General features: G+C 43.0%; 2 protein-coding genes across 2 annotated transcripts; one reads left to right on the top strand and one right to left on the bottom strand.

Moving 5' to 3' along the window:
• Positions 1-173: 173 nt before the first annotated feature.
• ciao1 (cytosolic iron-sulfur assembly component 1) lies at positions 174-7,695 on the bottom strand. Its single transcript, XM_066714341.1, has 7 exons — positions 7,171-7,695; positions 6,602-6,750; positions 6,234-6,345; positions 6,051-6,139; positions 1,841-2,042; positions 1,273-1,360; positions 174-1,050 (listed from the first exon to the last, which is right to left on the bottom strand). The coding sequence occupies exons 1-7, from the start codon at positions 7,307-7,309 to the stop codon at positions 816-818; spliced, it is 1,014 nt and encodes a 337-aa protein (XP_066570438.1). The 5' UTR covers positions 7,310-7,695; the 3' UTR covers positions 174-815.
• Positions 7,696-7,831: 136 nt separating this feature from the next.
• tmem127 (transmembrane protein 127) lies at positions 7,832-13,718 on the top strand. The gene is made up of 3 exons (XM_066714342.1): positions 7,832-8,777; positions 9,565-9,729; positions 9,950-13,718. Exons 1-3 carry the CDS (start codon positions 8,534-8,536, stop codon positions 10,258-10,260), a joined length of 720 nt encoding a protein of 239 aa, XP_066570439.1. The 5' UTR covers positions 7,832-8,533; the 3' UTR covers positions 10,261-13,718.
• Positions 13,719-14,651: the final 933 nt, after the last annotated feature.

Below are 14,651 nucleotides of genomic sequence, written 5' to 3'. Positions count from 1 at the left end.
GTCTGTACAGCTGTAAACAGCTGTAAACTATCAGACACAGCAGGGTCATGTAAAGAGCTGAAAAGTAATACAAGTGCTTTCAGAAGCTATTGAAAGGATAGGGGCCTACTTGCAAATCCTTCTTTGCTATAGTCAAACCAGAATTGGGGGGATAAAAAGGCCTTCATAAACAGTTTTCATATACTGTAAACTTTATTAACACTTAATAAACGAACAAATTACATTTTGTTGCTTCTGTGGCGTTGGTGCTAAAGCAGTGGACAGGGAAGAGGTTCTGTCTATACAAGGCACATCCACAGCCTGGCGGGTCCTGGGCTCTTTCCAAACCATTAACACTGAAGTGCTTAAGATGGTAACAGACTGTTAAAGGTATTGAGTGTTAAGTGATAGTCTTGATAGCACTGCGTTTGGCTGTTTTGTTTCAGCCCACTGTGATGCACCCTATAGCTCTCTGTGAAAATGCACATAAAACCTGACCTTAAACCCAAGTTTTATTTAATATTTTAAGAAGACCAAATGACCCACAAACAGGCAGGATTGTCAGTTCTGAGGGTGTTAGTTTCACCTCATTCTTGCTCTCAACAAGGAGTCAGCAGTTGCTAAAAATATAAATTGGGTTGGTCCTTGGTTGCCTTTTGCACAACACAACTCAAGAACATAACTCTGCGATTGTACAGTCGTCCAGCAGGGTTTGTTAATAAGGGGTGCATGGATTTAAATTATTAGTCACTTCTCGATAGCACTAATCACCCCCTGCCCTGACAGTATATAAACCATTAGTCCTAATCAGCTCCTCCCACAGAGGAAGCCCCTGCTCAGAGCTGCGGTTGGTAGCTCCAGATGGCAATCTCTCCGTCGTCGCTGCAGGAGGCCAGAAGCCCCGCCTCCTTGGGGTTCCAGGCCACGCAGTTGACGTCCTGGCCATGGGCCTTGGGCACGTGGGCCGTCAGGGAGAAAATGGGCTGGTGGGGGTCAGAGGTCGCGTCCTCCTCGAACACTCTGATCGCGTCGTCACCGCAGGCGGTTGCCAGAGCACCGGTCAGATGACACCTGACAGGATGACAAAGCAGGGGTGTTGACTTTGTCTCACTGTGCCAGCTCTAGTCTGACCCTGACTATGTATAGTACAACCTGAACCACTCTCCTTAAGATTTCTAGCATAACGTCTCCACCCTTTTCACATTGGAGAATAACACCCGTTCTGCCTAAATATGATTGCACAGCCATGGCGGCGGGCTCGGAGTGCAGGCGCACGGGGGAGCGGGGTCTCACCAGGAGATGTCGTAGACAGTGCGCGAGTGGAACCCCGACAGCGTGCAGACGCACTTCCAGGTGGGGTCAGTCCCGTTACACTCCACACCTGCAAAACAGGCACAAGGCCACCACATCAGAAGCCTCTTGAAGATCTTCAATCGCCATAATGATCTACATTTAACAGTGTTACTCATTCCACTGGATTGCATTAAAGTAGTTATAAGACTATATTTTTACAAGCTAAAATAGTCCTGATTAGTCCTCAGCTACAGCAGACTAAAGTCCTGACGCTGAGATACACAACCAGTGTTTAACTGCTTTTGTTTTGCTTGTTTTTTTTCCTGGGCATGTCAGTCAGTCAGTCAGGTAGGCAGGTGATAAGTCAGTATCAATCATCAATCGGTGTAGAAGTCAATTATTATTATTATTTATTAGCAGACACCCTCACTCCAGGCCACATATAGTTTTCAATCATGCAAGCAAGCGGTACGTCAGTCAGTAAGTATATCAGCCAGTCAGGCAGGCAGGTGGCAAAGCGAGTGCATCAGTCAGACAGTCAGTCCGTCACTCGGCCAGGCACGCAGACCTTGCTGGTTGCCGGGGCGATACTCCTTCCAGATGCGGACGGTGCGGTCGTCGCTGCAGGAGGCCAGCCGCCCTCCACTCTGGTCGAAGGCCAGGCTCCACACGGTAGACTCGTGGCCCTCCAGCGTGGCGCGGCACACCCAGTCATCGTCCTCCTCCTGGTACAGCTTCACAGAGTTGTCATAGCTGGCCGATGCCAAGACCTGCATGTGAGGAGGGGGGGGTCACAGACACAGGGCAGCATGTGGAAACCATACCAGTTCAGTCACACAGATGATTCAATTATCATTAGGGCATTAGGATTATTACTAGGGCTCGACCGATATATTGGAGAACCAATATTATGGACCGATATCGACCGATACTCAACTCAAACTATTGGCTAAATATTTTTTTTTAATTACCATAAAATCCTTTGTCAGACTTCTGACAAAAATAAATACATGTTTATTTGGTTTTACAGTCGTTATTATAATTGTTTTTAACATAGTTATGGTGTTTTAGTTTTCCACTGGAAGCTTCTAACTCCAATGACACACCGCACACACACTGAAGATTATCATGTACTATGGCACAGGGGTGCTTTTTTTCTGAAAAGTGAATTACAAAAAAGAAAAACAGTAAATGTTTGCTTAAGATGTTGACTGGATATCATATGAGGAAGCAACATCTGTCTCCAAATGAAAAACAAGCTCAGATCCCATTAAAAAAATCTAAAGAAAATGAGAGTGAAAAAATCTCAGACAATGTTGGACAAAACTGAAACTATAAATAATATTTAATCAAACTATTTCAAATCCTACATTATGTTTTGGCTGTGATTTGTATTGCAATACTTTTTAACAGATGCAGTAAATAAGTAACAATTTTGAGGGCATTTTTAAATACATACGAAGAAAAAAAAACTGTCACTGTTTTACTGGCAGTATTGAGGACTGAGGAGGAACTTGTGAACATGACACATATAAAATGCTAATATAAGCTAGACCAGCACTTAACACTATCATATTATTTTTTGATGTAATGTTTAACATGCAAATTTTTATATTTTTCCTTTGTCCCTTATTCTAATTTAATTCATTTTTGCAAGGTTTGATTTGTGGTTGTTATTTATGATGAAAAGTAATGTTAACTCTGCTAAGAAAACTTAGTTTATTATTCAAATGTGAAAATCCTACATATTTGTCACAATTTCTCAGAGAGCCAAATTTGACCGATCCATGTTAGAAAATGTCTGTTTTGCATGCTACCAAAAAAAGAAGTCAATAATCGTCGGATATAAAAGTGTAATCTGGAAATTTTGCTCCCCAATTATCGGTATCGGACCCAAATAATCTGTATCGGTCTAATTATTACTGTTTATATTACCTATACATGTGTGTCTTAGTTCTCTTAAAAGTGTGACATGCTCTGTGGCAATTTGATCCTAGAAATAAATTATATTTATATAAAAACTACAAAATATACAGATGGCTTTTTAGAAATTAGAGCTTTTTTAACTCAGTCAGCCGATTAACCCTTTATAATACGAATGACCAGAAATGTCTCTTTCATTTGATATAAGTTAAATGCATATGGCATAAACTATCAAGCAGCTACACACAAATAAATTAAATGTGAAAAATAGGGCAGAGTGTTAAGCCCAGGGGTGGGAAGCAGCAGACAGGCATGGAAGACCTGACTGATCTTTCATTACCTCTGGTGTCAGGGCTGAAGGGGCACAACACCCTCATGGGAGTCTGACTGCCCGACATTGACATTTTTCCAGTTTTTCTCCTTTGTGTTTTTTTTTTACATGACTTGCGTACGTGCGTACGTGTACTGGCGTGTGCTCTGTTCTCCTACCCCTTTGTATTAGTTGTCAGGTTTAGATAGTTTAGTTAGTGTAGACAGGTAGGGTCTGTTCCAGAAATACAAATCAGGTAGTGGATTCCCTTCTAGACTATCTAAGATAGGTTTCGTTTGTTTCAGTATTAGCCAACACCGTCCAGGTAGTTTTCCTGTGTGTTTCTGTTTATTATTTTTATTGTTGTTGTTGTCATGTCCGTTTTGACTATTGTACATAGTTGTATATACTCCCCTCCCCTTTGTAAATAAACCCTTTTTATATATATATATATATATATATATATATATATATATATATATATAGTTGTCTCTACCTCACTCTCCCACTACTGCATTTGTGTGTTCTATATTATGTCCCCCTCACTCCCTTACATCAGCCACCTGGGGTCATAACATAATACTCACGTACGTAAGGCACATACAGTGAGGGAAAAAAGTATTTGATCCCCTGCTGATTTTGTACGTTTGCCCACTGACAAAGAAATGATCAGTCTATAATTTTAATGGTAGGTGTATTTTAACAGTGAGAGACAGAATAACAAAAAAAAAAAAAATTGATTTGGATGTTAATGAGTGAAATAAGTATTTGACCCATCGATTTAGTACTTGGTGGCAAAACCCTTGTTGGCAATCACAGAGGTCAGACGTTTCTTGTAGTTGGCCACCAGGTTTGCACACATCTCAGGAGGGATTTTGTCCCACTCCTCTTTGCAGATCCTCTCCAAGTCATTAAGGTTTCGAGGCTGACGTTTGGCAACTCGAACCTTCAGCTCCCTCCACAGATTTTCTATGGGATTAAGGTCTGGAGACTGGCTAGGCCACTCCAGGACCTTAATGTGCTTCTTCTTGAGCCACTCCTTTGTTGGCTTGGCTGTGTGTTTTGGGTCATTGTCATGCTGGAATACCCATCCACGACCCATTTTCAATGCCCTGGCTGAGGGAAGGAGGTTCTCACCCAAGATTTGATGGTACATGGCCCCGTCCATCGTCCCTTTGATGCGGTGCAGTTGTCCTGTCCCCTTAGCAGAAAAACACCCCCAAAACATAATGTTTCCACCTCCATGTTTGACGGTATTGGGGTCATTCCTCCTCCTCCAAACACGGCGAGTTGAGTTGATGCCAAAGAGCTCGATTTTGGTCTCATCTGACCACAACACTTTCACCCAGTTCTCCTCTGAATCATTCAGATGTTCATTGGCAAACTTCAGACGGGCCTGTACATGTGCTTTCTTGAGCAGGGGGACCTTGCGGGCGCTGCAGGATTTCAGTCCTTCACGGCGTAGTGTGTTACCAATTGTTTTCTTGGTGACTATGGTCCCAGCTGCCTTGAGATCATTAACAAGATCCTCCCGTGTAGTTCTGGGCTGATTCCTCACCGTTCTCATGATCATTGAAACTCCACGAGGTGAGATCTTGCATGGAGCCCCAGACCGAGGGAGACTGACAGTTATTTTGTGTTTCTTCCATTTGCGAATAATCGCACCAACTGTTGTCACCTTCTCACCAAGCTGCTTGGCGATGGTCTTGTAGCCCATTCCAGCCTTGTGTAGGTCTACAATCTTGTCCCTGACATCCTTGGACAGCTCTTTGGTCTTGGCCATGGTGGAGAGTTTGGAATCTGATTGATTGATTGATTGCTTCTGTGGACAGGTGTCTTTTATACAGGTAACGAGCTGAGATTAGGAGCTCTCCCTTTAAGAGAGTGCTCCTAATCTCAGCTCGTTACCTGTATAAAAGACACCTGGGAGCCAGAAATCTTGCTGATTGATGATCAAATACTTATTTCCCTCATTAACATGCAAATCAATTTATAACTTTTCTGAAATGCGTTTGTCTGGATTTTGTTGTTTTTATTCTGTCTCTCACTGTTAAAATACACCTACCATTAAAATTATAGACTGATCATTTCTTTGTCATTGGGAAAACGTACAAAGTCAGCAGGGGATCAAATACTATTTTCCCTCACTGTATCACTGTTTCAGGGCTTGCCTATGCATGTCTCCATTGAGAGACGCCCTTTCTCTGGCCTGGCCAATAGATTCCTTCCACTAATTCACTGGGCTGAAAGCTGCATGTTGGGGGGGGTTCCTTCTGAGAACTGCAGTCAACAGAATGTCTGTATTTTTCTGTGTGAGACTCTCGAGACAATCTGTGCTGCACATGTGCGCCAAGGTCTGATGATACATTAGTAATGGATGACACATAAGTTATAATACAAAAAAAATTATAGAGAGTAAAACATTTCCTAACTTCTAATGGACACCGGCTGCAGTGGAGAAGAGAGAAATAACAGATAGACAGTGAGGAAAAAGCAGATATTGTAGACTGGAGAGTGGGAGGTGGGGCGCCATGCCAAACCGTACCTCCTGGTTGGGGTGCCACACCACATGCTTGACGTCCTGCGTGTGTGAGTTCACCACGCTGACACATTCGTACTCGTCCTCCTCGTCCACTGCAACACAAACACATACAAACGCCAATCACATGACTGCACAGACCCAGACAGCTGGGTGAGGGGGGGGAACACAGACAGACTGCGTACGGACCTTCCCAGACCCACACGCTCTTGTCTCGGCTGCAGGTGGCCAGCAGGTTGCCGGATGGCGCCCAGGCCACACACTTCACCTCGTTCTCGTGGCCCTCCAGTGTGGTCAGGCACTGCAACACACACACAAGAAACAGCATGATTACGCAATGAAGAGCTTGTGTGGAACAAGGAGGCTGTGGCGCCCCTGAGGACCCAATCCCTGCATTGATCCCATTTGTATTTGTTAAAAGTCGTGATGCTGCCCCTCAGTCCGCTGCGCCACTAATTTGGCTAGGGGCCGAGCCAGCGTCAATCCTTAACCTGCAGTTTGTAACATTGTGTGTTTGAGTGGATCCCCCCTGAGATTCCCCCAGCCTTCCTCTTTACCTCGAATTCGTCTTCCTTCTTCCGCCATATACACGTGGTTGCGTCGAAGCTGGCCGAGGCAAGGTAGGTCCCGCACGGCGACCACGCCACTTTCCGCACCGTCCGCTGGTGTCCGTCCTCCAGAACCGACTTGCACACCCAGGTGTCACCTAGAGAGGACCAGACATTAGTAAGGAAATCTGTGTCACACTTTCAAACTCCACTTTTCAGTTCAGCTCCCACATTTACCACCTGAAAAGATTTCGACCAGGCAACTTATTTTTGTTTTTACATCTCAGTTTTACAATTTTTACAAATACTCTGTTCCTGAATGTATCTGTGCATAAATAGGTAAGCCAGATCACCATCAATGTAATATGTTCCTATATTTCGCGGTGGCTGTCAGTTTTACTGCGATTCAATATTAAAACTGTAATAATGTACTGTGCCAAACACTTTAGGTTAAACGGTGTAAACAGGCTACAATGTACAGCACAATGTGGGGCAAAGCAGTACATTCAGATCATTATAACTCCAACAATGACAATGACACTGACATTATAAAACGGTAGCTACAGGTAGGAACCCACCTTCTCGGCCCCATATCCGGATGGCCCGGTCTCCCCCGGACGAGGCCAGCAAGGTACCCTTAGGATCCCACGCCACGAACCAGCAGCGGGAGTCCGGATGGCCGCTGAATTTAGTGAGCAGTTTCAGTGTGTCTTTCATCTTCCTGGGCTCAGGACTGTGTAAAGTGACTTTATCCGCTAAACAACTGCCACTAGACGCCCTGAAGTAGCAGCTAAAAACGGACACAAATTGCGCACAGAATTGTGTAATCTGATCCACCCGGCACCCTAACACATAACCAAGCAAACAATGTGTACAGGTTTATAACAAGATGAATCCGAATTAGAAATGTGTGCAAAATGTAATAAATGAAAACCAAAAAATACTTGTGCGCCTTCTGCACAAGCACTCAGATAGCATCGGTCGAGCCTAAGGCATTCTGGGAGATGGAGTTTATTTTCTCTAAATGACTGGGGATTTTAATCAGCCCAGTGGGTCACAGTTGTGCTCTTTGATTACCGAAAAGACCCCCCACACACACACACAGGTTATGGTTAGCATCCGCTTCTCTGCTCGCTTTCTAATTTTTAATCCCACCACATAAAGACTTCAACTCCCACAAGGCATTGCTCCTTACGCCGCCCGGAACCCTCGTGACAAGCGTACGTCGAGAATCGTCATCTGGCGGAAACAGGAAGCAGGGGGGAAGCAGGGGGCCTTTTGTTTTGTTTTTGTTTTAGGGGAAATTAATCTAAATATTAGTCGTCTTGACGTTAGTTAGGAATCAGAATCCGCGAGAGAACAGCGCAAGTACTTTCAGACCCGGGTCGGAGTCAGACTGAGCACAGGAGTACAGATTAAATCATAAAAGTCAACACAAAACGCGTTTGAACAAGTCTTCATTTTAGGCCAGCCGTCTTTATTGTCGGCTGTGACATTGTTCACACTATCTGCATTTCCCGATGTAGTTTAGAGTAAGACTCGCAGTAGTGTTGTTGTTGTTTTTTTTAGTAAAGAGGCAGCTATTTTTTTACTATTATTATTTATTATCGTATTATTTTCACCCTTGTGTAATTTAATAACCAATCATTTCCGCATAGACTGGTGTCGTTTACGATGTGTTGTAAATGAACCGATACTCATAACACTGGAAATCGGAATTGTTTTGTCTCCCGGCCGACGCACAGACTTGGTAGTCGTTGGAAATTGATCTTCAAGTTATTGTCCGTTCTTTTTCTTTGTCTAAAACTGCACGTACTTTTTTTTTCTTCCGTATATTCATTTTTTTAAAGCATCGTTTAAAGGTAAGACAAATCGTGGCACCTTCTTGTCAATACGGATATTAATTCGAGATTACGAGGAGTTCCGCAGTAGTCCGGGGACATGTATGCGCCACCGGGATCCGGACTGCCCGGGAGCCGGCGCAGGCGAGGTGCTGGGGGGAGCGCCCTGCCGAAGCAACCCGAAAGAAGCCTAGCCTCGGCTCTGCCCGGAGCCCTCTCCATCACCGCCCTGTGCACGGCGCTGGCTGAGCCGGCCTGGCTGCGGGTACACGGGGGCACCTGCCCGAGACAGGAGCTCGGGGTGGCCGATGTCCTCGGATATGTGGACCCTAAACTTCTGGAAGGTACTGTACACTGCGATCTTTACTGTATTTACACACAATAGACTGTGCGGTGACCATGGCTGGCTGTCAATGAATCCTGGCAGTGGATTCATGTGCGGTTATTTTAACAAACATCTGTATTCATATTTTATAAGAATATGTTAACAAAGTTGACATTTATTTTACTGAAACTTTAAATGGACCAATCTGCTGTTTTATGAACGTCTTATTTCTTGACCTAAATGTACATAGTTGTGTGTCTGGATGGAGGGCTGTGTAATTCCAGTGCATGTGATTAGATTAGGTTTAAATGAATCTTGCCATTCATGACAATGAAAACCATTTTTGGTTTTGATGGTGTTTTTCCCTGCTCTTCCTCCAACAATTCTACACAGTTCCCATTAATTTCATCTTTATATATGTATATAGTCTTTGTGTGTGTTTTTTTATGTGTATCAGCTGGTTCTTCTAAGGAATACAACGGATGTCTGTGCATCTTCTAGTACACAAGATCTTCACTCTGGTTGAAGTAAATCCCACCCAGTTTCACTCCCTTGCTTACTGTGTTTACAAGCTACCACTTCCTTGATAAACTTGTATGGAAACTGCTATTAATCCTGTTATATTGGCAGTACCATGTTTTAACAACTCCGCTCTTGATAAGCACTAACTGAACTAAATGAATCACGGACGTGTGTCATGTGTCAGATGTGTGCTCAGCTTGGGCCTGCAGTGGCGCAGTGCTCAGGCCTGTGAATGTTCTCTCTGCGCCCCGTACTAATGGGTGCTGTCTCTTTCTCCTGTGCAGAATACTGCATGAACCCCCAGACGATCCTCCTGCTGCGAGTCATTGCTGCCTTCTGCTTCCTGGGCATCCTCTGCAGCCTCTGTGCCTTCCTGCTGGATGTCTTCGGGCCCAAACACCCAGCCCTCAAAATCACCCGCCGCTACGCCTTCGCACACATCCTCACAGGTAAGGGGAGGTGGGGAGAGGGAGTGGGAGAGGGAGTGGGAGAGGGAGTGGGAGAGGGAGATGGATGCTTTCATTACATTACTATCTCTAGAGCCCTCTCTACTAAACCCTTCAACCCATTGTACTGCATTGTTAATATTGCTGTTATTTGTATTATTACGTAACAGGATATTTTGATCATGCACTTATAGCTAACTTATATACGCCCACCCACCCACAGTGCTGCAGTGTGCCACCGTGATCGGGTTCTGCTACTGGGCCTCGGAGCTCATCCTGTCCCTCCAGCAGCAGCACAAGAAGTACCACGGCTCGCTCATCTACGTCACCTTTGCCGTCAGCTTCTACCTGGTGGCGGGGGCCGGGGGGGCCTCCATCCTGGCCACAGCCGCTAATCTACTGCGCCACTACCCCACTGAGGAGGAGGAGCAGGCCCTGGAGCTGCTGTCCGAGATGGAGGAGAGCAGCGAGACCTACCCCGCCGACTACGACATCGCCAACCAGTTTCAGCCCCCTCCTGCCTACACCCCGTAAACCAGGCCTGCGCTACAGCCCCTTCACCCCCCCCCCCACACACACACACACACGCGCACACACGCGCGCACACACGCACACACAGCGGACACAGGGGCATGCATCCAGCACTTTACCCCCTCCCCCTTTATGTTCTGCTTGAGACCTTGCTGAGAGAGAGGGAGGGGGTCAGATTGTTTTAAATGTTTGTTTTGCTCTATTATTCCTGTTGTTTTCAAATGCCATTCTTAGCCCCTCCCTCTCTCTGTTAATTGTTTAATTGAGATGCTTTAGAGTGTGACCCAGTAGTGTTTGAATGACAAGGACTGGAGTGCCGAGGTCTGGCGTGATGGGAACCTGTGCTGTATCACTGGGGTGTCCTCCACCCCACGCTGGGTTCCCACCTGTACACCGAGTAGAATTATAATATGATGCAGTTAAGAGGGACGAACAGATCCCGGTTACAGATTCACTCCCTGCAAATAATCTGCCGGCCGTGTTCAGCATTGCAGTGCTTAAGAAAATTCTTATTGTGGACATGGCGGAGAATCAGTCCAATGAAGTGCTGAGCTTTGGTCCCTCGTTTACTGTGGTCTCTCCACACTGTGGAAATCAAATGCAGGGTGTGTATGCTATTACTTGCACAAACCCCTGTAAATCTCTTCAGGCGTGAACCCAGCTTAATAGTCTTGTTTTAATCTTGGAAGCGATCAACTAAAAAGCAAAAAGTAGTCATTTAAAAATAAAAAAAATAAAAGGATTTGTTTTGTGTGTAAAGAAATGGTTTCTGATTGTGTGGTGCTCTACTTTGGCCTAGACTCCAAATCAAAATCAGTTCAGATTCGTATGGGGGCGGAGGGGGGATTCGTGGAATCCCGTTTAATATTACAAATAAGACTTTTAACTGTGTTCTATCATAAGCAGAAATCTAGGAAAAGTGCCAAAGTATTGCCCCTGGGAATAAATATGTATGTGTGTATATATCTCTGGCAATCACTTGAATAGAAACCCTCTGGTTTCTCCAATCACTTCCTTTCAGTGCTTGTATAGCCTGTTTCTAACTCATGCTACAGCTGGAAATGTTTTAAAATGAAACCTTATCATATAACCTATAAACATATAAAATAAGGCTTCTATTGCAGATCAGTATAATTTCTGTTCCCTGTTCCGCAAAGCAGGGGGGTTTTTAAGCAGGGGGCAGAGATGGTGGAACTTTTATGGTTCATCCTCGCACCTTTAATCATATGACAATTTAAGTTTGCTACATAAAAAAAAACCTGTATTCCTTTAATACAAATAAGGGATATGGGAGCAATTAAAGATTGTTTAATGCTTAAAAAAAGTTTTAAAGCAACTATATGTGTACTTTAATCATATGTGTTTTGTTTGTTTATGTTTGATCACTTTCAGTTCTTCAGTTTCCCAGCGCGAGTGGCAGCTGAGAAGTGTGTCTTGATTGTTACGCTAAGACCGCACTATGGGGGGAGCTCTCGGCACACTGACAGAGCAGCATCGGACACTGACCGACACAGGACAGTCGAGCCCCGTGGCCACGACATGCTCTAAGACCCGGGCCGGCCAGGACTGAGCTGGGCTTTCAGTCATGTGGCTCTTGCTTGGACTTTTTAAAGTGCGGTCAGTGGCTGCCTCCTATGCCATTCACCAGACTTTTGATCTTTTTCTCTACACAGTGTCCACAAAGCATTAGATCAGCAAAAAGTGTCCAGACAGTGTTATGGCGGAGATCAAAATAAAATGATAAAAAAAATAATAATAATGATAATAAAAAAAACACCAGCAACTGATGTATAAAGCGGCGGCTTGCTTTCGGTGAGGCGCCCCAGATCTTCATTGTGTTTTGAGGGTAAACAAGGTTGTATAAGACATGCAGGGGAACTGAGAGCCAACGAGTGGTTATTAAAACGTGAAAATAGATCAAATCGACGCTACTTACAGATGGGGCAAGGGAAACTTGTGGGAGAGGACTTTAAAAACCAAAAACGATTTTAAGCCCAAATTTTACCCCTTTGGTAACCCTGAACACATTTGCACTAACTATTTAATTTCAATTTAAAATTACTCAATTAAAATGCATATTCAGAAAAACATGCTCTGAGATATTACCCTGCTGTAAGAGTATAGTTAGGTTTTTAGCAAACAGAACTCCAAGCTGTTCTCGAATTCATAAGACCATGCAGCTTTGAATGTCTGAAATCTGATAAAAGTTTGTAAATATAACCATGCAAATGATTTGGTAATTGACAGCCACACAGTGTACATGTGAAGGAGGAATGGTGGGGTTTTAATGTGGCTTGATGCTAAAAGATGTCTGGTCTTACACAGCCTTGTTTTCCAAGCTTTGTTAGTTTTGTTCCTACTTCAGACTCGAGAGCAATGTGTATGCCGATGCCACTTTACAAACACTTGTAATGTGTATATATTTTTGATTGCGTTTCAAAACTAAAATGACATGTTTGATGGGACTGGTTTGTGTTAAAGTGCTGCACCTGAACGACAGTCATCAGACGGTGTGATGGTCCGTGAGGGCGTGTCTATGAAATCTGTTTGAATGTGTTCCACCTCTTCCACACTTGGCAGAATTTCAGCCGTTATGGGACAGATTGGGATTGTGGCTCAAGTGGTTGTAATGAATGGACCTTGTTAATTTGGGAGCTGGTTTCCTGTCACTTTCTCCTCTTTCAATATCCAGGACCCTTAATGCAATAAATATATTTTACCAACGAAAATAAATATCTCCTGCACAATTGCTAGGCCACTGCCTCCTCCCACCACCTTGCCTGGGATTTTAACACCTTTTGTGTGCGTTTACAAGCCTGCATGTTTGCTGTGGAGTCCATACAGACATGTTGGTTGAGGCGGGGGAGGTGGTTGGGGTCTCGGATAACATTCAACTTGATCCCAGTGACAAATGGAAACCCGGCCCAAATCACATGAGGGTTCCTACAGTCTGGTGTGGTTCATATGTGTGCTGTAAACAAAGCCACCAACTTTTTTTCTATACAAAATCACACACTCTGTACACTGCCTCGTCACCTCAACAAGATTGTGTTGTTTATTTGTATTTATTATTATTTTTATCTACAATATCTCCTGCATGATTTTTTGCAACTGACAAGCCAGGCGTTCTGCCAGTTTACCAGTATGTAAATTAGTGACGAGAATTGAAAATTGCCACCAGAAAACATCCAATCATTTGCTTTTATTTAATTTTAAATGTGATCCATTTGCTGTTGTTTTAAATATATATATATATATATATATATATATATTACTATCTCTCTTTTGTACTGTTCTGTTTATTATTACTATTCATTTGGTGTTAGTGCGAGTGTGAACTGTGCGGTAAGACTTGATTTTGTGTTAATCTGTAAGGCTTTTAATTGTCACTTTATTTTGCTCTTTTTTGTTTTTTTACTTGGTGAGACGAAATAAACACACGTGATCCAGTGGTGAGTGCAGTTGTTTGTATGAGCATCTCTTATTTCTGTCTTTTCCAGATTTGGATTCTGCTTAGCCATAATCTCTGCCCAGTACTTCAAAGACCTCAATTGACTGAAGACACTTTGGGCTTCTGTGTGTATCATTTTATGCCAGCAGTTAAATGTTAACAAATAAGGGAGAACATATATAAATTGTGAAGCCTTCTCCTCTGGATGTTATCAATCATATGTCAAGATACTGCCACACAATTCAGCAGACACTAATGAGTGTATTTGTTCTTTAAGCAGTATTACACTTATGATCTCCAATGTGTTAGACTGTATTGATCTTTCCTTTCACTTATTTTATTCATATTATATTACCCTTGAGCTCGTCTCCATGCCCACCCCTAGGCCATCTGTCTGGTCTCTGACGCACTACTAATCTGCCCATTGTATACTGACATTGTTCTTATTTTTCACCCTAAAACACTAAGTTGCAGGCGTTAGCTAATATATCTAATGAATCTTAATTGTTTTTAAAGATTTAGTTTGTTTTTAAACCACATTGTTTAGGGTTTTTTGGTTTAAGTTTTGTTATATTCTTTTGTCAAATACATTGACCGTTTTGGATTTAATTTTAAATGCATTGGACCTTTTTTGTTTGTTTTTTATTTTTACCTTTTTAATTGTTTTTTTATTTTGTCCAATGCATTTTCAGTTATTTTCAATGTATTTGACCTTTATGTTGGTGAGCAGTTTTTGCTTTTATCACGTTTGTTTTGTTGTTTTGGGCACGTTTATTTTGATTAATTGGTTAATTGTTTTGTTCTTGTTAAAATCACAGATTTTAAAATTTTTTAAGTGATTTTAAGGATTGATATTTTAATGATTTTAATCACAAGTATTAAAAAAATTGAATTGTTTTTATTGATGAAATGAAAAATACTAAATTCAATAAAATAGTTAGCT

The sequence above is a fragment of the Amia ocellicauda genome, chromosome 9 (assembly GCF_036373705.1).
Source record: "Amia ocellicauda isolate fAmiCal2 chromosome 9, fAmiCal2.hap1, whole genome shotgun sequence".
Lineage (NCBI taxonomy): Eukaryota > Metazoa > Chordata > Actinopteri > Amiiformes > Amiidae > Amia > Amia ocellicauda.
Note: the sequence above shows the minus strand (reverse complement) of the source record. Positions and strands in the feature narration are given on the sequence as shown.